The sequence below is a fragment of the Branchiostoma lanceolatum genome, chromosome 7 (assembly GCF_035083965.1).
Source record: "Branchiostoma lanceolatum isolate klBraLanc5 chromosome 7, klBraLanc5.hap2, whole genome shotgun sequence".
In the NCBI taxonomy this organism is placed as follows: Eukaryota; Metazoa; Chordata; class Leptocardii; order Amphioxiformes; family Branchiostomatidae; genus Branchiostoma; species Branchiostoma lanceolatum.
This window is the reverse complement of record NC_089728.1, coordinates 12,480,975-12,505,582: the sequence shown is the minus strand read 5'-3', so window position 1 is coordinate 12,505,582 and position 24,608 is coordinate 12,480,975. Positions and strand designations below refer to the sequence as shown.

Genomic DNA, 24,608 nt, shown 5'->3' with positions numbered 1-24,608 from the left:
TCCCATTCAGAAATCATAATCCATAAGAGTTTAGCTAGATTTGGGCCGTCGAGAAACATTATGCACTTCCCTACTAACATCTGTTTGTACGTTCTACTCTCTTGTGCCCATCGTGGAGGTCTCGGCTATATTCATCATTACTAGCGACTGTACTCTCAGTGTTTGTCTTGGCGTACTGTTTTGCTGTGTTGACTAGCCATAGCCTGCCGAAACGGCGTTTTGTTTTCATCCATCCGAGCGTGGAGCCATCCCAGTTGGCAAACACACACCTGTTCCCCTACCAATGACCTCTGTATCAGTTCCCCCGGAACAATGATAAAGCCCATAATCTTACCGTTAAGCCACAAACAGAGTCTCGTGATGTTAGCAGTCAGTGACTTTGGCGCTTCGCTGCATCTCGGAAGAAGAATAGTAAGACTAAAAGTAAATAAAACCCATTGCCTCTAAAGGAAAGATACAGTAATGATGTTATAAAAACAACTCTTCGTACCCTCAGTGCCGATCTGCTACAGTGCTATTTTTAAGCGGCATGTTCAGAAACCTGTACATTTTTTTTATACCTCAAAAGTTTCATGGATATCAAAATGACCGCTCAAGACGGACGCACAGGAAAAATGCATTCCTGTCAAGATAACTCGTAGCAGTCTTTAAGAAATGAATAACTGTCATCTCAACATAAGATTGATTAAAATCTCACATGTTTGGAGGTAAATAAACGGTGATGGTGCGGGCTAAAAGAGAAACTTCCCCCGTTCCCGTGTCTCCCTACCCCTACAAACCCAAGATGAGAGGGCTGCGTACAGAAAGGAAATTTGAACGTAGCCTCCAGCGTGCCAGCTTAACGACATGGGTTCACCCCTCTCGGTATCCTTTCTGTTATTTATGAAACATTCCAACTTGACGCACTCAGCCTTGTTCGAGTGTCAATGTCAACACACTGTTCTACTGTCTGAAAATGATCAACAGCGGGGTACAATAACACCTGTTTTCAGTGTGAGCAATCTTCCTGTGTTTTGGTGACTGTCAACAGACGTGTTCATTTCAACAAAATTGACCTTATTCTATGTTGAAGACTTTTCACTTCTAGCAAACAGTTCACCTTTCTTATTCTCGAGCCAAGGAGAACACCTGTTGGGACAACAAAGGGGAGGGGCCGACAAGGGTTGGTGTCGATGACCTCACGCACCGGCGGACGCTGTAAGACCGAAACTCTTACCTGGATAAGTATCAAACCCCCGCGCTGAACGGTAAACAGTTTCACCTGGGCACAGTATTCTCCTGACGTGCCCAACATGTCTGCGGGGAGGGTTGGCCTGTTGCGCGCTGTCGTCTTGTTGGTGGTGTTCTTCGGGCCTGGTATTGTCCATGGTTTGACCACACAGTGGACAACTACTACACGTCGTCCCGCCACCATCGCCACTACCGACAACTATAACGGGACGACACAGTGGTCTATCACAAGCCGTCTCGATACCAACGCCACCGCCAGAAACTACAACGGGACGACACAGTGGTCTATCACAAGCCGTCCCGATACCAACGCCACCGCCAGCAACTACAACGGGACGACACAGTGGTCTACCACAAGCCGTCCCGATACCAACACCACCACCACCAACAATAACGGGACGACACAGTGGTCTACCACACGTCGCCAGTGGGATACAACACGTCGTCCCACCACCACCGACGCTACCGACAACTATGACTGGACGACACAGTCGGATACTACACGCCGTCAGTGGGCTACCACACGCCGTCAGTGGGATACCACACAGCGTCAGTGGGCCACTACACGCCGAGACACAGACGCTGCCACTACCACCGCACCGGCGAATGGTGGTAAGGGACTGTAACATACATCACATTAGTTTTCCTTTACTGCTTCTCTGATCAATTCTTTTAATGGGCAGTTGTGTTGAATTTTTTCGCGGACCCGTACAGGACAGAAAATTCTGTTATATATCAGTATAGAAAACATCGCTTCAGTTGAAGACTAGAGCCAAATTTCATTCTACCTAACCATTGCAACTTAACTGACACCTGCCCACATGTGTGCTACTAACTGGCTTGATTAAGATCTTTACCTTCGAATCTGGTTAAACTCAAACTTATCTCGTAAGACTCCCAGTTCAACTGGCGTCTGTTGCTTTTATTTGCACGGATATAATTTTTGTCACGTTGTTGTCGACATGTCGCAAGCTACAGATGTACTACATCCAAACCTTCCTGAAGAAAATCGTGTATGTATATTTTCTTAACCGTTTCCACCAAATTCCTTTTCTGAACCTAACGTTTTTTTCTCCTGTCACTTTTCCGGCTGCCATTGCCAACAGATACCACGTACTCTACGGAAGGTACTACCCAAGCGAACATAGCTGCGGCTGGAACTACAGAATCCTTGCACCTTTCTCCTCTCACTGGACCCGCGACGCGTGGACGACCTCGCTGCGTCCTAGATTGAATTTGAGTTAGCTTTGACTTTGTAATGGGAATTATAAAGACTTTATCATGCAAAACGTACAAGCATGACTTAAAGACAACAAATAACACAAAGCGTAGAAATATTCGTTTTTTATCGATGAAATTCGTTTAGCGCGGTGTCAAATCGCTCGGTCGCAGCGAGGTCACCAACGTGTCGCGGCTCCAGTAAGTGAGAGGGGGCCAAATTTAATTAGGGAGCTTTCCAGTCTGGCCGTGTCTATGTACTATGCCTGTGCAGTACAAGACAGTACAAGACAGTACAGGACAGTGGTAGATGTGCACCGATTCGTCGGATTTTCACATGACGTGATAGTCAGTCAAAGTCCTAGAAAGAATATTTTTTGTTCACGATTTCTTATGGGAATTTAGTACACTTAGCTTGCTAAACGGAATATACGTTGTAATTTTGTGGGACTGTTTTCCACGCCTACTTAGTTGATGCTCAATTGAATAATACTAATCAAAGCACGTTTTATTTTTTCTAGAAGCACATACCATACATTAACGGCATGTTGGGTCCAATTCATGACGTTGTAACTACATTACTAAGTTGTTGCTGGACGTGTAAAAGCAATGTTGAAATCGTTGGCGTATGCCTTGACTTGCTCTAATCTGTTCACTGGCTCAGAAGCCTACTGCAAGTTTACTTTTACTTTTACTTTGGCCCTAGGCCTGCTGTTTTTTAACTAGGATTTCAGTTCAATGTTTTTCACACCGCAAATATCACCCCGACCAATCGACAGCAGAAACTATTTTTGTTCAAAGCATTTAATGGCGGCCGGCTTGTATCATTTCAAAACTGCCCTAATTGTCAATCTGAAAACATCTTTTAAAAGCTGTAACCTTCCTTCATCTCACTGATGAGTTTGTTTTGTCAGATTTAGTCTTTAAGGCAAACTAGGAAGCGATTTGTCCGGTTGTTGCTGATTAGAATCTGAGTTTCAAAGGTCGATTGGTCGGGGTGAAATATTTTTATAAAGTCGTCCACAAAGTAACGACAACGAAAATGAAAGTCATTTGTGCAAAGAGCGGCCAGGCACGCAGGAAACCTGATCAGTGGATTGTGTTTATACGATTATGTTGACAGTACTGGCTGTCATGTAGACAGCCAAGGCGTGCCCAGAGTAAGTTTTCACAACTTTTTTTGCTCACTGATGATACTCCGTAAATAGAAGCAGGTAAACAGTTTTTCGTGTCCAAAACGTTGAAAGAATTCGATACAAGCACGTTTCTTGATTCACGATTTTTCACCTCCCAGACTACTAGTATATTGACAATCAACACTACGTGCCTTAGGATTTAATTTCATGGATGATATTCGCGCGCGCATTGATTTTCGCCTGTCCTAAAACAAGTGCTTTTGAAAAAGCTGGCGATTTGCCTAGGTTTAAGAGTGTGAATTTTTTTCTCCTGTTCTCCTGTTATTGAAGTAAAATCTGCCAAAGAAAGTCACTCAATGGCTATTGAGTCTTTGAGAAAAATGGTCATTGCGGGAAAGGAGTGTTTTAATAGAGAAAGGCAGATTGGGGAAAGCAATTTTGAAGTTCTGGCACTAAGCGCTTTTGAAAAAGCTGGTCTTGGCTTACAACTTGTACTTTCTTTGAAAATGTACAATAAGTTCATTATAAAAGCTATCAATTTGATTATGTACATAACACGCAATAAAAAATACAATTGATAAAGCACCATTAATTGAACCATCAGCACTATGGTAATTAAGTGAAATAGAAGTTCATAACAGCTATAATGAAACTGTCATTCCCGTATAGGGCTGTTTAGCCATAGTCGCTGCTGTAGGGCTGTTGTGAATTAGGATTTTACTATGATCAATACTGACCGACGGAGGCCATATATAACATATATCATCCACAGTCCTTGGAGCCAAATACCTTCTAATAGTGTGCTTCTTTGATCGTTCTTGTCAATATATCAAACATCGATCACTTCAGCTGAGTTTGCTAAGAAGAACAAGACAACCTACATGTACCTCCTGCAAACAATTATAGACTTGTTGTTTGTTCGCAATATCCCCTTGTAGTCCTGTGGCAGCATTTTGGCTGGATTTTCTTTCGCCCTCTCGCATTAGTTTTTGGGGTCTCCAGAGGATGTCATCCATAAAATTAAGGCGGTGTGGCATTAGGTGTAGTACAACTACAAGCCGAGTCATAGCCGACTATACAGATCTAGAGATTTAACTGTAAAGACTTATGAAACAAGTGCGACTGAAAAGACATTCGCTCTCCTATATACTGAGAAGGTAAGTGTTTCTTGACACATGGACACAGTGCGTTGGTAATTTTTATAAATGTCTTTTTACAGTTTGTGTCTGTCCATCTGGTGCCACTGGAAAGCGCCGTAGAAAGAGACAAGGTATTGTACAGTACGGATCATAGCTGTTGTGATTGCAATAGGCAAAACTTTTGAAAAACAAAGCGAATTGAGAAATGAAGTACATTATATGAAATGCAACGATATATGAGTTCTTCTACAACTTTCACTCTGTGCAAGATGACATTTTGACTACATACATTTTGAAGTTAGGCAATAGGCATATAACGTATAGTATACGAGTAAGTTAAATATGCACAAAAAATTACCGTGATTTACTTATGTTGAGCCGCTTGATAAATAGATATTACAAACGAGCTGTATGGCCTGAAAACCATCAAACTGAGTGTTAACGGAAAAGTGGTCACCTCGAATAAAACTCATGCTTGCTGTGTAAATCTTGAATTAACACTGTAACTGCTTGTTCAGTGTTTTCCATTTTTCAACATAATATTAACATTACCTAAATAAGTCTTGTTCATGTTTTTCTAACTTATCGCCCGATGAATTCTGGTCATCCAATGGATACACAACCGAAGCTACAGCTGGATATACCACTTCTGCCGGAACTGCGTACCCAACAACCGCTGTGCATCCAACAACCGCCGCACAGGCATACCCAACAACCGCTGCGCACCCAACAACCGCTGCACAGGCATACCCAACAACAGCTGCACAGGCATACCTAACAACCGCTGCACAGGAATATCCAACAACCGCTGCACAGGAATATCCAACAACCGCTGCACAGGCATATCCAACAACAGATGCACAGGCATATCCTACAACAGATGCACAGGCATATCCAACCACACATGCACAGGCATACCCAACGACAGATGCGCAGGCATACCCAACAACCGCCTCAGACGAATGTGTCTGTGAGGAAACAACAACGGTAACCACGACGGTGTCAACTAGCCCACCGGAAGGTAAAGCATACATAGCAAAAATGTGTGATTCTATATCTTTATTATACATTGATAATTATAACAAGTTTTGTTATCAGAAACGAGTATTATTGGAATGACGTACATTGCATTTTTTCATGAAAGGACCATGTCAACATAAACGACCTGATAACCCCAAGGTCGTTTTATGTACTATCTTTGTGCCATGGGCTGAAATTAGAACATTGATTGATATTGATGAAAATTACGACATAATATTTCAACAACTCCTTTAACGTTTACCTTACACAGTGGATGGGTGCAGCGTGACGTACAACCCCTGTGTACACAACGCCACGTGTACAGACATTTCCGGTCCCGGGATCACAGAAGCCAACTGCGCATGCGGGGTTGGGCTGGAGGGTGACGGGAGGAGGGACGGGACAGGATGCACAGGTGCAGCTTCTGGAACTTAAACATGCGCATTGAAGATAATTACTTTACACATTCTGGTCTGAAACTGTTGGTAGGCCTAGGCGTTGCTTGTTGATTATATCATTGTGTGGCAAGCTCATAGACAGATAAGTGCCATGTTGTGAATATTGATCCGGTAGCAGTTATAGCGATTGATCGAAGGCCAATCGTTCTCTTTCAGAGACCACAACATGCTTGATTCAGAAAGACGGAAAGAGAAGCTATGTTACCTGTTCTGTCTGCAAACTGGACAATAAGCCCACTCATAGATTCGAGTACCCATGTGCAGTGTCAAAGGTGAAGACCCCTGAGACGTAGACGTAAGCAAAATCCGTCTGTGCATTGTTATGCAAATCGATACAATGTTAAGAGGAGAACTGTTTACAAGCCAGGGGCCTTCACCTTTGACACCGCACATGCGTACTCGAATCTACTAATGGGCTTACAAAAAAACCTTCCTTTAAATTGTGTACTTTGTCCATTTTTCATACCCCACCCCCCCAGATATCGACGGGTGTGAGACCAGCGGCAGTTTCTGCGCGTTCTACGCCACCTGTGTGGACAACCCCGCACCCCAAACTGGGGCGACCTGCCAATGTGACGAGGGGCATGACGGCGATGGGAGGATCGACGGAACAGGGTGCATAGGTATGGCGCATACGTTCATACATTTTGAGCACCTTATTCATTAAATCATGTCAATGGTCATCACTTATGAAAACTGACAGATCCAATAGTATAAATACGGAACTCACTGAGGCTGATGGGGGTGAAGGGAGTTGATAATTTTTGGTCCTCTTTCGTGCAGGGTTCTGGTTGGTGAAAACATACCATTCGATGTTTCATTACTGCATATAGATTAAGATAGAATACCAGAATCGTGGCGATTAAAGATACAGTCGATGAGCTAATGTCTCTCACGCTAATAATACGTTTATGCCTGTACTACAGTGGCAGATGACAACCTGTATCCGTTCGGCCCATCACAAGGAGACTTTGAGTACGTGGACAGGACCTGGTACTGGTCCCGCTGCGTTTACCAGTATATCTCGCCAGAGGGCTTCCCTTTCTTCAACCGAAGGCACCATCGGCTTTACGTGAGTAAACTTATTGACACGATCGCGACAGGTCAGATTTGGTTAAGCTAATTGTTCCTTTTTATGGTTTTGATTTGTCGAAATCGAGGTAACATGGCAAAAATTCGATACACCAACAGCTAGTCACGGCAATGGTAAGTTGGTCATCAAACATCCAACAGTGAATTACAGACTACACTATACATACATCATAGTAGACAACTCTCTACTGTTGACTATGTTCCAGCAACTCTATTAATTTGACACAAACCTAACTGTAATTCTGCCTAGATCTGTGACAATGGCGTCATCCAGTTTGACCGGAGCTACAGGAACAGCTGGCCGACCAAGTTTGGGTCCGCCTGGTACATGCGTTACCGGTCCATGATCGCCGCCTTCTGGGCCTATTCTGATCCCTCGTCCTTCAGGTAAGGAACTTACCAAGTTTGGGTTAGCCTGGTACATGCGTTACCGAGCCATGGTCAGTTTGCTTCCCTGACCACATTCAACTTTTTTTGTCTCCACCAGTCGTTTTGAAGAGGAGACGCTGAAGTCCCATATCTACTACCAGGTGTACAAAGAGGGTGACGGTAAGAGCGACACATCGACCATCTTGTCCCGTGCCAGTGAAGATGCCCGCAACACTCCGAATACCAACGTGCCATCGGGTAGGAATATCATTCCAGTATAGTATCTACATTGCTTTTCATATAGTCCTACAATTCCTTCAGGGAGATCTCAAAATTCCATAAGGTAAAACAATGACGTTCCTTCCGTACAGGTAAAACCGGAACGTTTGTTTAGGTATCAAAACCTCTACACTGTCCAGTATTTGTTGTGATTCTCATGTTCTAAAATGATATCGATCCTCCCTCTTTCCTGAATCTTTGTCCAGACTTCCAGGCTAACTGGGTCCTGGTTGTGACGTGGATCCGCCTGCCTCCGTACGTCGGCTGTCGGTCGTACTACACCAGATGGTACAGCTACTACTACTACTGCAACAGAGATCTCACGTCACTGGAGGTGAATCGGGCGGAAAAGTTAGCACAAGAATCGGGATTATGAAATGATACACGCTCTGTATTTTCACTATGCTTTGACGTCCACCTTGATGAAATATTATACATTGGTAGACTTCATTCTAGAACCGCCGAATTGGCAGGTAGTAATGTTCAGAAGTTAATTTTTCTTTCAGATCTAAAACCTCTTTATCTGTAGGATCAGCCATCACACAAGTCCAATTCTACCGCAGCTAGTCTAGCAAATATCATAATGCAATGTGTGAGATACGAATGACAATTCTTCTCGGTTTTTCAGGTTAACTCCTTCCAAGCCATCCTCATCACTGATGGCATCTACTCGTTCGCGAAGTTTGTCTACCCCAAGAACGGCATCAAATGGGTCTATCCTGGTAAAGCCCCCGTCACAAATCAAGAGTTTAGCTCGGCCGACTTGTCGGCGAGCTCCAAATGGCGATTTTCGGGCGAAGTACGGCCGACGTCCTGTCGATTCTACGGGCTTCGGGCGAATTTTCGGAGCTCGGCCGACGTTCGCGGGTCACTGGAAGCTGCGCTTAAATTCAGCGAGGCCTCGGCGACGATTTTTGAACTCGCACAGCTCGTCAACAGTTTGCCCGTTGCTCGCCCGAGCAACGCCCAGCGCTCGGCCAATATTCGGGCGGGCATCCGACGATTTTAGACCCGATTTTTGGTCGGTCGGAGGTCGCCCGAACTGTTCGGCCTCGTGCGAGCCTCGCACGGGCTTTGTACAATAATCGGGCGACCGTCGTCAGTGTTCCGGCCGACTCATGAAAAGTAAGGCGTGCTCCGGGCGAGTGTTGTGCTGGTGTCGATGGGAGCTTGGACGGGCTCCGGCCGAACTCCTTCATGTTTATAAATAAAAGGTAACGACAGTTTGGTTTATAACATAAGATGATAAATAATACTGTTATATTGACTAATACTAATATCAGCTTGTCAAAGAATGCTGCCAAACTTTTCTAATGAAAGACAATTCAATTGCAACTTTATTTTCATTGAAACAATTTTATTATAAATAAAATGTGGACACCGAAGACAGTACTTCTTGTTTCTTTTTTGGTATTGGTTTGCATGTTTCATAAATTAACAAACTGGGGCTTGACTTTTGAGGCTTGACTTGCCTTCCTGAGTTTTTCCTCCACAAAATGACTAGTTGAAAGTCCACTGAGTCATTATAGATCTATGTTTGTCTGCCGAGGCACGCCCAGGCGTCGGCAGGGCGTCGATAGGCTTATAAACGGTCGGCCGAAGCTCGGACGGCGTTCGCCCGAGCTTCGGTCGATTTCCGTTTGCTGAAAATGTTTGGATCGGGGTTAAACGACTGATCTGTTGACTTTGTGGCTCCTGCGCTAGTATTCGGATTGGTTTATGACAAAATTCCTGTTTAGGTTATTATTTTCAGTGTGCCCACCCACTTCACTCATGCCCGACAGATTTGCCACAACTCAGAAAGTAAAGTTGGTCCAAATTTGAGCTTGTTACCAGGTCAGTTGATACTGACTTCGTCCGTGTCCAAGACATGGTACCGTCTTATGTGGGATTTATGATTATTAGTGTTCGACGGACGTCGCCCGAGCTCCGTTCAATTTGTGACGGGGCAGGTTTTCAGCGAAAAATACGGTCGACACTCGGGCGAATTTGAAATTCGGCGAGCTCCCGGCGATCTACAAAATCGGCCGATGCTCGCATGAATTGTGACGCCGGCTTAAGGACATGCATAATATGGGCACCCGGGCAATGTGGCAAGTGGCAAAACGTACATATTATCTACCGGAAAGGCTATTGCTATAGGGCGTATTCAGTCACGTGACCCTCCCCCTAGCAACGAGCACTGGCGGCCATCTTGGTGCTCACTTGGTAGTGGAGCCCTATGGAATTCGCTGTATAAATGGCAGATGTTTTCTACGCCATTCACAATTTCCCTTCAAAACGTTTTGTCTCATAATCATTGTGTTTTGCCTCGTGGTCAGATATTGGATTGGGACTGATAAAGCACACACCGGTCGGGTAACAGTAAGATTGGTTTTGCGTTTCTCGTGTAGGACGTGTACGTGCGGGAACATACGATCGCGAAGGACTAACGACTGAAACAAAAGTGGATTTCTGACATACGAACAGCGGATCTAAATAGTTGAAGTTTGAGAATCAACGTGTGTGTATGGAAACCTTTTGTATCTGGTCGAAAAGCAAGTTACAGGCCCGTTGTGTAACACAGTCGCGGCACCGTGTAGTCGTTGCTTGAGATACGTTCATTCATAAACTGGGGGTCTTTCAACGTCGAACTTTCCCGATCATAACGTACTCCCTGTCAACAAAATTTCTCACGACACTCAAGACACTGTACTACGTGGCTGCAGGCCTTGTAACACTTGTATGCTGTGAACTGACTTTATGCGTACTCTGTAAACAGTTTAGCGGCCATGTTTGTAGGCTGCTGGGGAACCTCGCTCGTCGATAATGGGTCATTTCCTGTAGGTGAAATTGGATTTTTGTAGCGAAAAGGATGTGAGGCTGGAGACTCTTTGCATATAATAAAACAGCGATCAGACGACTTCGCATTCCTTGGAAATTTAGAGAGCGTCGGACACCGAGAAGCTTCGTTGCAGGGTGAGCACCAAGATGGCCGCCCACGGAGGGCAGGGGTGATGACGTCACGTGAATACGCCCTATAGGGTTCCAGAACAGAATACGCCAGCTATGTTACCGGTAAACCCAGGTATTTCCTTAATATCTGGGGTAGGCTACTTTCTATCTTGATCAGCACCCGGACTGTCAGTAACTTTACGTTTCGGTCAATCTGTCAATAACACAATAACATTTCAAGGATGTTGAACTTACATTTTGTTTCTTGGTTTCTTGGTTTCTTGTTCTTTTAAAGGTCGATTGATTTGTTGATTGGTTGGTTGGTTGGTTAATAATCTAACTTCATCTCTTTATTTCCCAGATGTTCAGTGGCGTTACTACTATTACTACTCTAATCTGAGGGGCCTTCCCGTGGCCGGGTACGGGGCTGGGGACTCGTACTACTACAAGTGAGAAACCTTAATTCTACCTTACGATGAATACATGTGATATTCTTCCCAGTTGCTCTGTTCCATGTAGATCTTCAACAGTGCTTTTGTTGGAACGTTTCTGAAACATACCTATGAATTTCCAACATTAATAATTGTAATGGCCCGTTTTATTATCAACCCAACAGCTACTACTACTACTACTGGTCGTGGGGCTACCGAGAGCACTTCTACAACGTACCGAAGTCCGGCACGCTGAACATGAGGAGCCTCGATGAGATTCCTGGCAACACAGGTAATGTTAGGTGCTACAAGAATAATATTAATGTTTGATCTAACAAAAGAAACTGCGGTCATACCTCCTACCTTCCTCGTGATGACTGACTCAATTCCTCTGGGTAAATGTCGTTACAAAAACGTGACTAAAACGTAACTGATATCCCATCAACTCAGGATTTCTAGGACGTCTTTTCACACAGTCAAGTGCCAGTAAGGGCATATGCTGGAAGTGATAGGTATTTACATGATGAAGGCATAAGAAACAACCAATAATTTTTACGGTTAATTCTGCTTGTGTTAGAATGAAAGATTGCTTCCTTGCTTCAGGCGAGACGGGCGTGTCTATCTACCGTTTGGAGAACTCCGATGGTTCCATCCCGCCGACTATCTACTGCCGCCGCTGGTACTACGGCACAACTCCGGCCTCGTACAACTGGGGGTACCACCGGCTGACTCCGTGTCCCTGCAGCCGTCAGCAGGCCTGGTGGGATGACAGGTAGGGATCGTTACAAATATCAAAGTTAATCAGTAAACAGAACTTTTTTTAGACTGTTTTGTGCCTCGTTACTGCCTCCATTGGCTGGGAATGTGCTGTTATGCTTAAAATAGCTATGGTCTTCAGCAGTTTTTGATTTTGCATATATAATCTCTATCTTTTATATATCATGAACTTAATGAAACTCATTATTTGACGCTGACCTACTAGCCTAGATCAATGACTGTGTAATCTACCTACGGATCTATTGTTTTTAAACAGTGGTGTATTTCATGCTACACCATGCCATCATTCTACAGGTATTACTACTCCGGGAACGACTGCTGGACCACCCTGTCGACCCGGTTCGGCCTGCGGCAGAAGTGCTGCTACACGCCGTACCGCTGGTACTACATCCGCCGCTGGTACTACAGCTGGTGGTCCGGCTGGCAGTACTACTTCTCCTGGTTCCGTACCGGAGGATTCCTCATCAGGTACGGCAGCAATGCCGGCCACGTCATCGTGGTGAGTACACAGACATAACGATTGTCGGCTTTTGTTCATTCATCTTATATGTGTTGCCTGCAATATGCAAACCTCACAACTTCCCACAAAAAATAGGCCGAACTGAACCTTTTGTACACTGACTATAAAACAAAGCGAAAATAACCTGGTTGTGTTTTTGCACGTAGAATTGGCACGATGACCAGATTGCCCAGCAGAAGTGCTGCCAGCAGTCCTACTCATACTGCCACCTCTTCCGGTACAGACGGCCTACCAACCGCTGCTGGGGGTACAGGCCGCCCTGGAGAAGTAAGGACAAAGAAATCTTGTTTCCAATAGACTTGCAGCAAGGAGAATGAGGTCCTAAATGTAACTGAGTCTATACCCTCTTGTCTCGGGTTCATAACGTATCGTTCATAATTGTAGAGTAATTCAAATTCCAAGTCATTCAGATTTTTAAGTAATTCTAGCGTCTTTGCAAATCTAAGATTACCTATGTTTAGACAGTAAAATCCTAAGACCACATCATTGTTTTGGTTCCACCGCCCAGGATGGTTCTGGGGCGATCCGCACATCATCACGCTGGACGGGAAGGGCTACACGTTCAACGGGCTGGGAGAGTACCTTCTCTTCCACGTGGACGACGGCAACTACACCGCGCAGGTGCAGGCCAGGACAGACAAGGCACCAGGTTAGGAATGATCAGCACAGTTGTCTTTATTAATTGGGGAACAATAGTCAATCGAGACTAGAAATCGATTTTTCTCTCTTTTCATGATATTTCAGGAAGTGACAAAGCAACGGTGTTCACTGCCGTCGTCGTCAATGAAAACGACGGTTTGGGAGTTCAGCTAAACATCAACAACCAATCAGAAGCCGGCATGGATCTGTACATCAACGGAACATTACAAGACATACTCGGTATGTGACGTAATATCAGCTACATGTGGCAAAGATGCGCTAAGACGTTATTAGAAATGTTACAAATGTTACAAATCATTAATAACGAGACTCTTTTTGTTGATGAATGAAAGTAAAGCTATGTGCTATAACCTGCCGATGCTCCACAATTGTGTTTCCTGTATGTGAACCATAAAGTAGATTTATCAAATAAACATAAGGTGTTTCCTAGTGTATGACAACACTACAAGTAACCACACCCTGCTCGAGGACATGCTGTTCTCAAGACCCACCACCAACTCCTTCAAGATACAGCTGTCGTCTGGCATCAGCCTAACCACCACCTCAGAAAAGGTAAGAGGTTTATCTTTTTATGCATACCTTTTGGTCTCCAATACAAAGATACACAATTTGATTTAGCATTTCATAAAGAAACTATTATTTTGATTCCAAAAAAATAGTCATTGCTGTAACGACTGTAGCAATTTTGTCTATTGTATTAAGGTAATGCAGTGACGAACCGACCTTCACAAAGGGAAATTTCACAACATATTCTGTCCTTGGTGCTGAACACACTATCTACACTACACAAATGTACTTGTCATCGGCGCACAACACAATCTAAACACATACCTGTCCTTGGTGCTGAACACACTACCTACTTAAATGTACTTGTCATCGGTGCACAACACAATCGAAACACACCTCTGTCCATGGTGCTGAACACACTATCTACACAACCTAAATGTAGATGTCACAGGCAGACAAGCAACACAATCTGAACACACACATCTGTCTATGGTGCTGAACACACTATCTACACAAATATACATGTCACTTGTGCGCAACACAATCTGTACACACACCTGTACACACCTGTCCACCAAAACATATCATCAACAGAAACCTACATCACTTCACGTGTGCTACAATGTGTTTCACAGAACATGCTGGCCGTGGTAGTGTCTGCCCCCGATGAGTACATGAACAGTACCCAGGGATTACTCGGCTACTGGGACGGCGACGAGAAGAACGACTTCACCGCCTTCAACGGCAGCGTCTTGGACGTCAACTCCAGTGAGAGCGACATCTTCAAGTACTTCGGACAGTCGTGTAAGTACATCATCCTCCAACCAGTTTGAGTACGAGTCAGTTGAAGTGATACGGTCATTTTGAGACACAGCATCTCGTAAAAGTGGTAACTGGTGTTTGTATCCTTAATCATTGCCCCTTTTCTTCGAAATCATAATGAAATATAGTTTGTCTGTTTTCTTGTCCCTTTAAAGTCTGGGTGAAAGGCTCAATAGATGAAACCTTTTGTTCATCTACAGCTTCTTATATAGAATGTTGAAAGAAAATCTGCCGTAAGGCTATAGAGCTTGCAGTTAGGATTTCAGGTTTACTTGCAAGTTGACGGGCTCTACTAACGAGTGAACTAGCTGTTACTGAACCAGTACTTTGCACTGCAGTCCTGTTGACGGAGGAGGACGGCAGGTTGCAGACGAGGTTCCACTATCTGGAAGGAGAAAGTCTGGAATCCATGAGAGACACGTCCTTCTCGCCCCAGTTCACCGACGCTGTCACCTTCGATGACTCGGAGCTGGAGGCCGAAGCAAGGCAAGCTCGTTGCAATATTGATAATCCTCAAAGCTTCTGAAAGCTTCTCGCATAGCTTCTATAGTTTCGTATGCGTCATTTAATTCCACATCTTCAATTGTATATTCTATCAATTGTTCTTGGTCGATGGTCCAACATTATTTGCACGCATTTAACAAATACCACTTCTATGTGAAAGCCAAATCAAATTGTTTTATGCTGAAGTCAATCGAAGTGTTCTTAGTAACCTACCACATTTAATGCCATGGAGTATCTTGTAGGCATCAAATTCACTTTTGCCTGTAAGCTGTAGGATGTTGAGTGCCATGTCAAACGTTCATGGGTTTATTTAGACGTTTCCCGGGTTCTATTTGTGTGCAGCTTTAGTTAGACGTTGCTCTGTATCGCACAGGGCGATTTGCGGAGACGACCAGAACTGCCTGTTTGACATCAGCCAGACAGGAGATGTTAGTGTCGGGGAGACCACCAAGTCACAGTCGGACAAACTGACGGAAGAGAACGCCCAGCTAGGTTAGTGGCCACCTTTGCACAGATACAAACAAACAAAAAAACATACAAATATATACATACGCCCGCGCACACACACACACACACACACACACACACACACACACACACACACACACACACACACACACACTTTTTTTACTAATAGTAGATATATTGGAATCATTTCGTAGCACGAGGTCTCGTGATTATTAAACTTCTATGTTCAGCAAACTTCCCACCGGAAGTTGACGGTCCAGACGACATCAACGCCACCATGGGGGAAATCATCGACATCCGCATCAACGCTTCTGACGCCAACGGGGACGACATCACGTTCGACCTTGACGAGGGGATCCCGCTGTTCGTCAGCATGGCGTCTGATGAAGACACGGCCAACATCACATGGAACGTCACTTCAGGAGAGCAGTTTGACTTAAAGGTGACAATAACACAAGTATTGCCCTAAACCATCACTCTTAGTAATATACACAGAAACGGAGAGGGGGTGGAGAAAGAGAGTATATAGATTATGAAGCTTGAAGGCTCCAGATCTAACCACTTATTCCTTAGTCTCGTTGTAATCAATACATCAATTTATGACTAATCGTAGCATATACGCCTGACTGGCCACCTGAGCTGTCAAAATATCACGATATACCACCACAGGGGCCAACCCTAATAACGGAGGCCTGTCTTATTATATTCGCAGATTGGTAATTTGCTCTGAACAGAGTCTGTTGAGAGTAACAGATTAGAATCACTGAAACCAACGATTGACACGACACGACTGCTTCAAGTGACGTTATTAGCTATAGGTGGTGGTTGTTGTCTCCCTGGATGTCTCATTAGCACTGTTAGACCCTCCGGCTCTTCTACGCCATAGCAGATTTTGTTTAGCCTGGATAATAGATGTCAGGCGTGTTAGTTGTTGGCAGGGTAGCAATCAGCTAATCTCCAAGCAGATCTCTACCGGGGCATAACAGTACTCCTGGGGCAAACAATATCCAGCCGGGCTTCGTAGGGGATCTTGTTTGGCGCATAGATACTGTTCTGCCCCGTAGAGATCTGCTTGGAGATCAGCAATCAGCTTTATAATGTACGTAGAGTCCATTCCAAGTCACCGCGAGGGTTGTTATTGTCATAATTTAGAACTATTTTCAAGTTATTGTTATTATTTGTGCAAGAGATTTGATACTTTTGAAATATTTTGAATGTGATTTCAGCTTTCTAAATATTTCTTCAGTTTTCTAAAACTTTAGAAATATTCATGATGTAGAATATGATATTTACAATGGTTTCTAAATAATGGTAACAGCATTCTACCATTATTTACAATTTTTTACAATTTCTTACCATTTTCTACCATTATTTGTAACATCTCTATAAATAGGTCAGAGGGCTGGGACGAAAGTAATTCACACATCCTTGCGAAGTTTAGGGAAGAATGCTTTCCACAAAGGACCGAGCGGTGTCCTGCAGTGAAGCCTAAAGATGTACAAAGGCAGACAGAAGGGCCAGATTAGCACCTACATTTATGGGGGCAATCACCATTCTACCATTGTTAACCATTTTCTACCATTTCTTGTTAATATTTCTAAAAGTTAAATAATCACATAGATGTTTAGAAATTATTACAAATAAATAGGTTTTTGTTCAGTTACTTTCAAAATATTTCTAAATTATCTAATCAAATTCAAATAAATTCATATTTTTGTTTGATCTTTTAGAAAAATTTAGAACTATTGTCAGTCAGATATTCTTTTATTAGAAATTTTTCAAAATGATTACAAATATTATTATAAAACCCTCGCGGTGACTCGGAATGGACTCTAGATGAGCTTTGATTCTAAATTTTGCCTCGATTCTAATCCTTGCTCTCCGTTTAGGTCATTCTAACTGACACAAACAACGGCTCCACCCAGTACTGGCCGACTGTGCGCGTCTGCGCATGCTACAACGGCGGGACGTGTGTGGACAGTGATGATGATGACGATGATGCGTCATCTGACAACTCTACTGAAACGAGGTTAGGACAGCCTGTACAGCATCTATTCTTCCGATGAAATCTCACTTTGCTGCAACCACGGCCCATGACATGTATCGGCATGAAAAGGACTAATTAAGTGTCAGGGTGCAGCAGAAGTTTCTGTTGAACTTTGTTGAACAGTTGTTCTCTTTCGCGTTTCAGTGATAGTTACATGAGTTTGACGCTTAAAATGTTGATCTATTGTCTTGTTGACACGTGCATATCTTCTTTGTGTATCCTTTGTGTACAATGACACTGACGAATCCGGTATGACAGATCTTCTTCGTCGGGTGATACCGACTTCATGGCATCTTTGACTCATTGGTGGAGTTAGGATTCCGCAAGGTCCCGTGTGAGATTTACTATCAGTAATGCCCCGATGAAGGCTGCAAGGTCTGGTACGTCTTATGCCCATCAGTAAAGTTTCTCATTAGCCAATTGCCACTTTCCAGGTTCGTCCTACAAGCCTGTACCTGTGATGAAGGGTACACAGGTGTGCAGTGTGAGAGTGACATCGATGCCTGCGATGAAAACTCCCAACCCTGCTACGAAGGTGTCCGTTGTAGGGACTACCCTGCGCCTGCGAACATCTCGGGATACGAGTGCGGACCTTGTCCCACTGGATTCTCTGGAGATGGGGAGACATGCGAGGGTATGTTGATGTTGATATTCAGGTTTTCGAGTTGGTTTCTGACCAACATTCTATGGCAAGCTAGCCACAACACGAGATTAGTTTGTACATAGGACAGTATGTTCCCAAACAACGTAAAACTTGTTTTTGCTTTAGAATTCTTTGTACAATTCATGTCTGTATACTTACAGTATGCTGCCAGTGCCGGCCTGATGCATTTAGTTCTACATCGCTCAACTGTATTTGTTTGGATCACCTCGGCCGAAAAAAATAAAAAAATGAGATAGAAAAAAGGGAGAAAAAATAGATAATGCCTGGCTCTATATTTTCTTAACCGTATTCGAAAACACAGCATAAATGTTTCTAGGCCTGAGGGCGGATAATTTTATTCTATGTTCCCTTACAGACATTAACGAGTGCAACTCCACCGACAGCGTCCAGACATGCGCACAGATCTGTGTAAACTACCCAGGATCCTTCACGTGCGACTGCGAGGCCGGCTACCGGTTAAACGACGACGGGTTGAGTTGTGATGGTAACTTTTGTGGTTAACTTTTAACTCATAAATGTGCTGACGCAAATGTAGACATCTTCTACAAGTGCCAAACAGGCATTTATCAACGGTATTATCTAAACCTTTATCCAAGCTATACAGACGGTCACCTCGTTGGCTGTATTTTGTTAAACTCTTCAGTAGTACCGTCAAGATGGCACTTTTTCGGATTTGCATTTTGTCAAAAATGACAGCTAACTGTTCATATCTTGTTGTTGTTGTTTAGATGTAAACGAGTGTGAGCCTGCACACGACTGCGACCACCAGTGTCATAACGACATCGGCTCCTACCACTGCTCCTGTAACAGCGGATTCGAGCTGACCAATGACAACAAGACCTGCTCGCGTGAGTTTTGTACTCTCAATATGGCTAGCTTGAAAGATTCATCAAAGGAGTTAGACGGCCAAAGAGTCACACATAGGGTTGCAAATGCGTAACTCTATGGCTAACTCTTCTGACAAGTAACTCAAACACGGAAACCACTACCCTCATCATCGTCATAGTTCACTCATCATTATATACCATAGACTTTGTTTCAAAAATCACCTAGCTGGAATATGAAATACTAACGTTCTATTAACATTACATTCCATTTATGCACATAAAGTTGGCCACAGGTGATACGGTTCGTATGCATGAAGTGGTAAAAATGTTTGACATACAATGTATTACCAACCATGAACCTTCCCAGCCACCAGTCAGTGCACGGCACAGAGGGAAGCGGAGTGCGACAGTGCGAACGGCGGCTGTTACCGCGAGGGGGGAACGGACACCTGCTACTGCAACAAAGGTTACACTCTCAATGGGAACGTCTGTGATGGTGAGTTCAACTAAGACGCAAGGGCTTCACAAATCTCATAATTCATTGTATAACGTGAGTGGTTTGTGTAAGTTGCCCCCCAATCAGCCCAATGTCAGTTCACCAGCTGCTTATGTATTAAACTACATGCTTGTTCAGGTTTACAGCACATAGTAATTCGCATATTTCATGTTAGAATATTCGATTCAAATCACTGCCAGCTATGGCGAAACTGTTTCAATAAAAAAATGTCTTCTTGTCCATCTCGTTAGACATTCGCACATCTAGCAGCAACAAAAATGCAGTTCATAATTTCTCATGTACCGTCAAGTTTTATGGACCTGGCTAACTGAAGTTTGTCAATTGGTCAATGAATAATGAATTGTTTTATTGATCCATTGGCATTGCAAATGAGATTTGTTGACAGCTTATCAACACGAGTCAAGCTTCCCTTTCACGTCACGGTTCTAGTTTTTGAACAGCGATAAAGGCACAATCAACATATACCCACAAATAACCAGTCCAACATTCACTTCAAACTGTTTCTCCTGACCGCTGACTTCCCTCCGTGCTTCAGACATAGACGAGTGCATGAGTGGAGAGAACAGGTGTAACCAGGAGTGTGAGAACACTGCAGGCGGGTACAGCTGCAGTTGTGAGGATGGGTACAGGACAAACGGGGCAGACCCCTACACCTGCCAAGGTAAGGGGAAACATAGGCCGCCGTATTAGATAATACATATACTTTTACTGTTTTAGTCTATCGTTCCTAGAATATGACACTGACTACAATATTCACTTACTCATGTGTACTCTGCAAGCAGAGGTTGGTGGAGAGGATTGTGACCTTTCTATCATATGCTCCGTTTCCTGTCGGCACTCTCCATCGTGTAGCTAGAGTGTCCCGTTTTCTGATACACATATATACAGTGTTGGGACTCATATACCGCTCATCTTATTCAGTTTAGTCTAAGCTTTAACAATTAAACACACTGATGATGTCCATTATTGCATAAAGCGGGAATCTGATTTCATACAACATCATTTTAGAAGTGGAGGTGCTGCACGACATACCTGTGTTGTAAAGTAAACTCTTCATTTCAGACATTGACGAGTGTTTTGAAGATGACTACAACTGTACGGACACGCAGTTATGTGTCAACATACCAGGCGACTACGCATGCGCCTGTCTGCCAGGGTTAGTCGAAGTTAACAGCGACTGCACTGGTAAGGTGCCAAAGAAATCCATGATTACTAACATAGCAATCTAATTAACAGCCGTGTCACGTTTGCTTCTTTGTCTCGGTGATATAGCACACTGATGATCCGAGATTATGGACTGGGCAGGGTTTGTTTTGTCCTACAAGCAATAGAACAGCTCTGTTTGATCTTGTAGCAGTGAAAATGACATGGGACTTAAAGTCAACAATCCGTTTAAGTTCCCACAAGAGGTTGCTTGGAGAAATAATGGCAAAAAGGCACAGGCAACTTATTAACGAAACGTAAAAAAGACCAGACGCATCCCTTACTTGTAGATTGGTAAATTATAAATATCTCCATGTTGGCATAGGGAAAATGTTCATTATCCCCATAGTCGTAGGCATCGAGTAAGTATGAGGATAACGAACATTGATCATAGACAAATATTGTGTGAGAATGGAACGTGTTTTATCTTAGACTTAGACTTTATAGACTTTTTTGTATTTAGACTTACCTGACGAAGAGAAACCAGTGACGGCATCCAACCGGGCTCCCACGGACGAGGAGAAGAGAGGGGTTGTAGTCTGTACTGCTGAGATGTCCATCAGCCAAGTACGTCCTGGACATTCACTTTCACGTGTACATTTCGATCCCCGTTTATACTCGCAAATCTAAGACTACATGTACTTAATATACAGCCATACGTTGGGCATTTATACGCTTGTCTACAAGTTAGTTGCAAAAAAGCAGCATTACTTTTATCATGCTTCGCATTGACGTATGAATTCATTTCTTTTTAGTTTCAAAACATATAGCTTGTTGCTCACTTCTAACACCCAGTCTGTTTCCGTTTCGCGACGTATTTTCACATTTGCAACTAATCTTAACTCCTTGAGTTGTATGGCTAAGCCTGATGACTGCGTGATTCGATGATTTTACCATAATAACAACGATTAAAAGCTAGGGCGAGGTGTTAAGCTATTGTTCTTTGAGATGAACAAGAATCACAAGAACCCCTCCAACGTCTGTAGTACACGGTGTCCAGAGATCTGGCGTTCTCCAAGGCCGTCGCTGCCGCTGCCTCCAGCCACTGTAGCAGCCGCGCTGCCGAGTGTGGTCTGAGGACGGACCCAGCCTCGCGTAAAAGGTACAACTGGTCACTAAGTTTTGATCAAATATCTCGTTATTGAAGATTTCATATGGTATGTTCTTGCTTGATACTCTCTGATAATGATATGATGAAAATGAGACAATACGGTGAAAATTTTATCTCTTAATGACAAATCTAGCGAAATACCGTCAAATTTCGGTTTATTTGGGGAATTTTTGTTTTCATTTATATTGGCATTTAGCAAATCTTCACCACAACAAATACTGCTGTGCATTACAAGACGGGCAATCTCTTTGTGAAATATTCCCTAGTAGGACCTTTTAGGTTGGCAAATTCATTTGACTTGAAAAGTGAATACCAATCGTGTTTTTCTGCAGGAGGCAGACAGTGGACGTGGAGTTCACCGAGCTGAACGTTTTGCGTCTCCCGAACTACCCGGTGGAGTTGAGCGCCTCCAGCATCCAGCTGGCCCTGTACGTCCTGCTGCCGGAGTCTCTCAAAGCTGACAACATCACCACGGTCATACCTGGACAGGCACTCTTCACTATCATTGAAAATGGTGCTCAGGTAAAAATAAATCAATTATACTGTATTCCTGGATTTTCAGTGTAGGACATCGACCCAATCAAGAGTGTTGAACATTGAATTATTCTGTTTGATAACATTTTCTGTTCAAAGAGCAGTGTTGTCAAGTATCTCAGGGCGTCACTTGTCATGATCAAAATCCTGGCTTGAAGTCATTAGATATCATTTCATGTGTGAATAACCTATTACGTCATTATGTCTAACCTTTCATTTCTTCCAGCATTTTTATATTATCCTAAACGTTCGAGCCTTCTTATATGGTGTATGTTATATAACGTGTATGCTGTACAACTGTTCTTTGCAGGACCTGTCCACTGCCCTCGGTGGTGCCGTGATCACTGACCTGTACCTGCTTGTCCTCCCCACCACGCCCCTCCCCGTCACCACCGTCAGACCCGCAGCTCCGCCGGGAGACAACATCGCCGCCATCGTGGGCGGGACGGTCGGCGGAGGGGTCGCTTTTGCCGTCATCCTAGGCATCGTCGTTTTCGTTATCAAGTAATGACGTTTTAATGTTTTATAAATTGTTGTTTTACGCACGCTGTGGTATGCTCAAGCGCGTAGACAAATACTGTACAGGTAACCTACTATGGGGTAGCAAAATAAATGATATCAGTACAGCACCATTGAGGCACTTTTGATTTACACATCATTTTGATTTGATCAAGATGATTTGCATATGAAGTCTTAAAAACGGTCTTGTCATCACCAACACTAACCAGTCTACCGATAGGGTCGACAGTAGTGGTGATCTCCAAGCAGATCTATCAGTGGCAAGGCAGTATCGGGAGGCTTTGTATACTGGTTGGCCCTTTTAACGCTGCCTTGCCACCGATAGATCTGCTTGGAGATTAAGTATTTGGGACACAATATGATATCTAGAATGGCAGCTAGTTCAATAATAATCTTAACACATTGATAGCAAATCTTTATGACTGTATTCATGCGGATCGACGCCTGGTGCAACATATTATGGAAGGGAACTGAAGTCTATGGTAAGCCTTCTTGTACCACAGTCCTTCACACAGCTTGTTTGTTTTTTACCAGGAAAAAGAAGACGCGGAACATGAAGGTGTCTGACAGCCAGACCCTGGAGCTGGCGGAAGCAGGCCCCTCCTCCAGCAGCCGGCGGACGGACGAGGAGGCGCTGATGACCAAGAAAAAGCCCATGTTTTAGAATAGATGACGATCATCTAGAATTTGCTGTTTGTGTCATTTTATTCTCTCAAATTTGGTGTACATATGCTATTAGTAAGGGGATGATGGCGTTCAGATGATTTGTGGTTTTGTTTTTACATTTCGGTTTACCAAGATGTTGTTCGGATGCAAATTAGCTAAGATTTTGGTTATTTCTATGCAATCAGAACAGGAGTGAATTTTGGTGTATCTTTGTGATAAATTTCTTGTGTTGTTTTCATTATGTGTCTGATAGGATCGATAGATTGATATTTTCCTTGTGTTTCGTAAGAAAGTAGACAGGCGTACAACACATTTACACAGTACATATTTTGGCCGGATACTATTCGCCAAATATACGGACGATTGCTGAATCATGTCTAATCAAGTACTCCATTTTTGTGATGTGATTTACATTTCTGTGTGATATGATATGATATGATATTATATGACATATTACCGTTGAGATTTGTCAATTTTAACAAAGTGGAAGATTCCTCCAGAGATATATCACTATGCGTGTAACTGATGCCGTCCACTACCGAGTGCTGATGCAACTCATAATGAGACTCGCATAAACCTTTGTTTATGACAGAATTGAGCCTTTACGAAGGCTAACCTTGTCGCTTCGTATGTACCCCCTGCATCGATGTTTATTTTTAGTTGAGTAAAATCAAGATCAAGGTATTACAACATGGAATATCAGTTAAAAGTAAATTTGCAAACCTCTCTATATCGTGCTAAACATTTTCAATTACAAAGTTTGGCGATTGTAAATCTTAATCTACAGCGCATTATCAATATTGGAAATGGTTTTAAAATACCATTTCGTTATCCATAGTGACCCAGATACGGTATCCTTGCATCCAATGACTTGGTCTCTGATTCAATTTTAATTGTGTGCTTTGCTACCTTTTGTAATCATCCCCTCTCCTGAATAAAAACAAATGAGATTGGCA

The 24,608-nt window shown here is 43.4% G+C and overlaps 2 protein-coding genes across 3 annotated transcripts in view; one reads left to right on the top strand and one right to left on the bottom strand.

The window, feature by feature from the left end:
* The window catches only part of LOC136439394 (serine/arginine-rich splicing factor 4-like), a 39,451-nt gene extending 24,584 nt beyond the window's left edge, over positions 1-14,867 (bottom strand). Inside the window, exon 1 of the mRNA XM_066434808.1 lies at positions 14,862-14,867. The gene's annotated coding sequence lies outside the window, so the exon portion shown is untranslated. The remainder of the gene's footprint in view (positions 1-14,861) is intronic.
* LOC136439390 (mucin-like protein) lies at positions 759-24,608 on the top strand. Of its 2 annotated transcripts, none has more exons than XM_066434802.1 (34): positions 759-1,842; positions 4,804-4,854; positions 5,358-5,744; positions 6,015-6,158; positions 6,681-6,824; positions 7,128-7,273; positions 7,544-7,680; positions 7,781-7,920; positions 8,148-8,275; positions 8,570-8,663; positions 11,237-11,324; positions 11,492-11,598; positions 11,910-12,078; positions 12,378-12,582; positions 12,750-12,870; positions 13,112-13,252; positions 13,348-13,482; positions 13,694-13,815; positions 14,406-14,574; positions 14,931-15,078; positions 15,470-15,588; positions 15,795-16,006; positions 17,454-17,593; positions 18,046-18,245; positions 18,631-18,759; positions 19,004-19,123; positions 19,470-19,598; positions 20,155-20,280; positions 20,682-20,804; positions 21,286-21,389; positions 21,809-21,924; positions 22,266-22,455; positions 22,778-22,971; positions 23,521-24,608. In XM_066434802.1, the coding sequence occupies exons 1-34, from the start codon at positions 1,293-1,295 to the stop codon at positions 23,648-23,650; spliced, it is 5,358 nt and encodes a 1,785-aa protein (XP_066290899.1). In that variant the 5' UTR covers positions 759-1,292; the 3' UTR covers positions 23,651-24,608. The 2 variants fall into 2 exon arrangements, with proteins under 2 accessions (XP_066290899.1, XP_066290898.1); XM_066434801.1 differs by having other exon boundaries at positions 760-1,842; positions 5,352-5,744.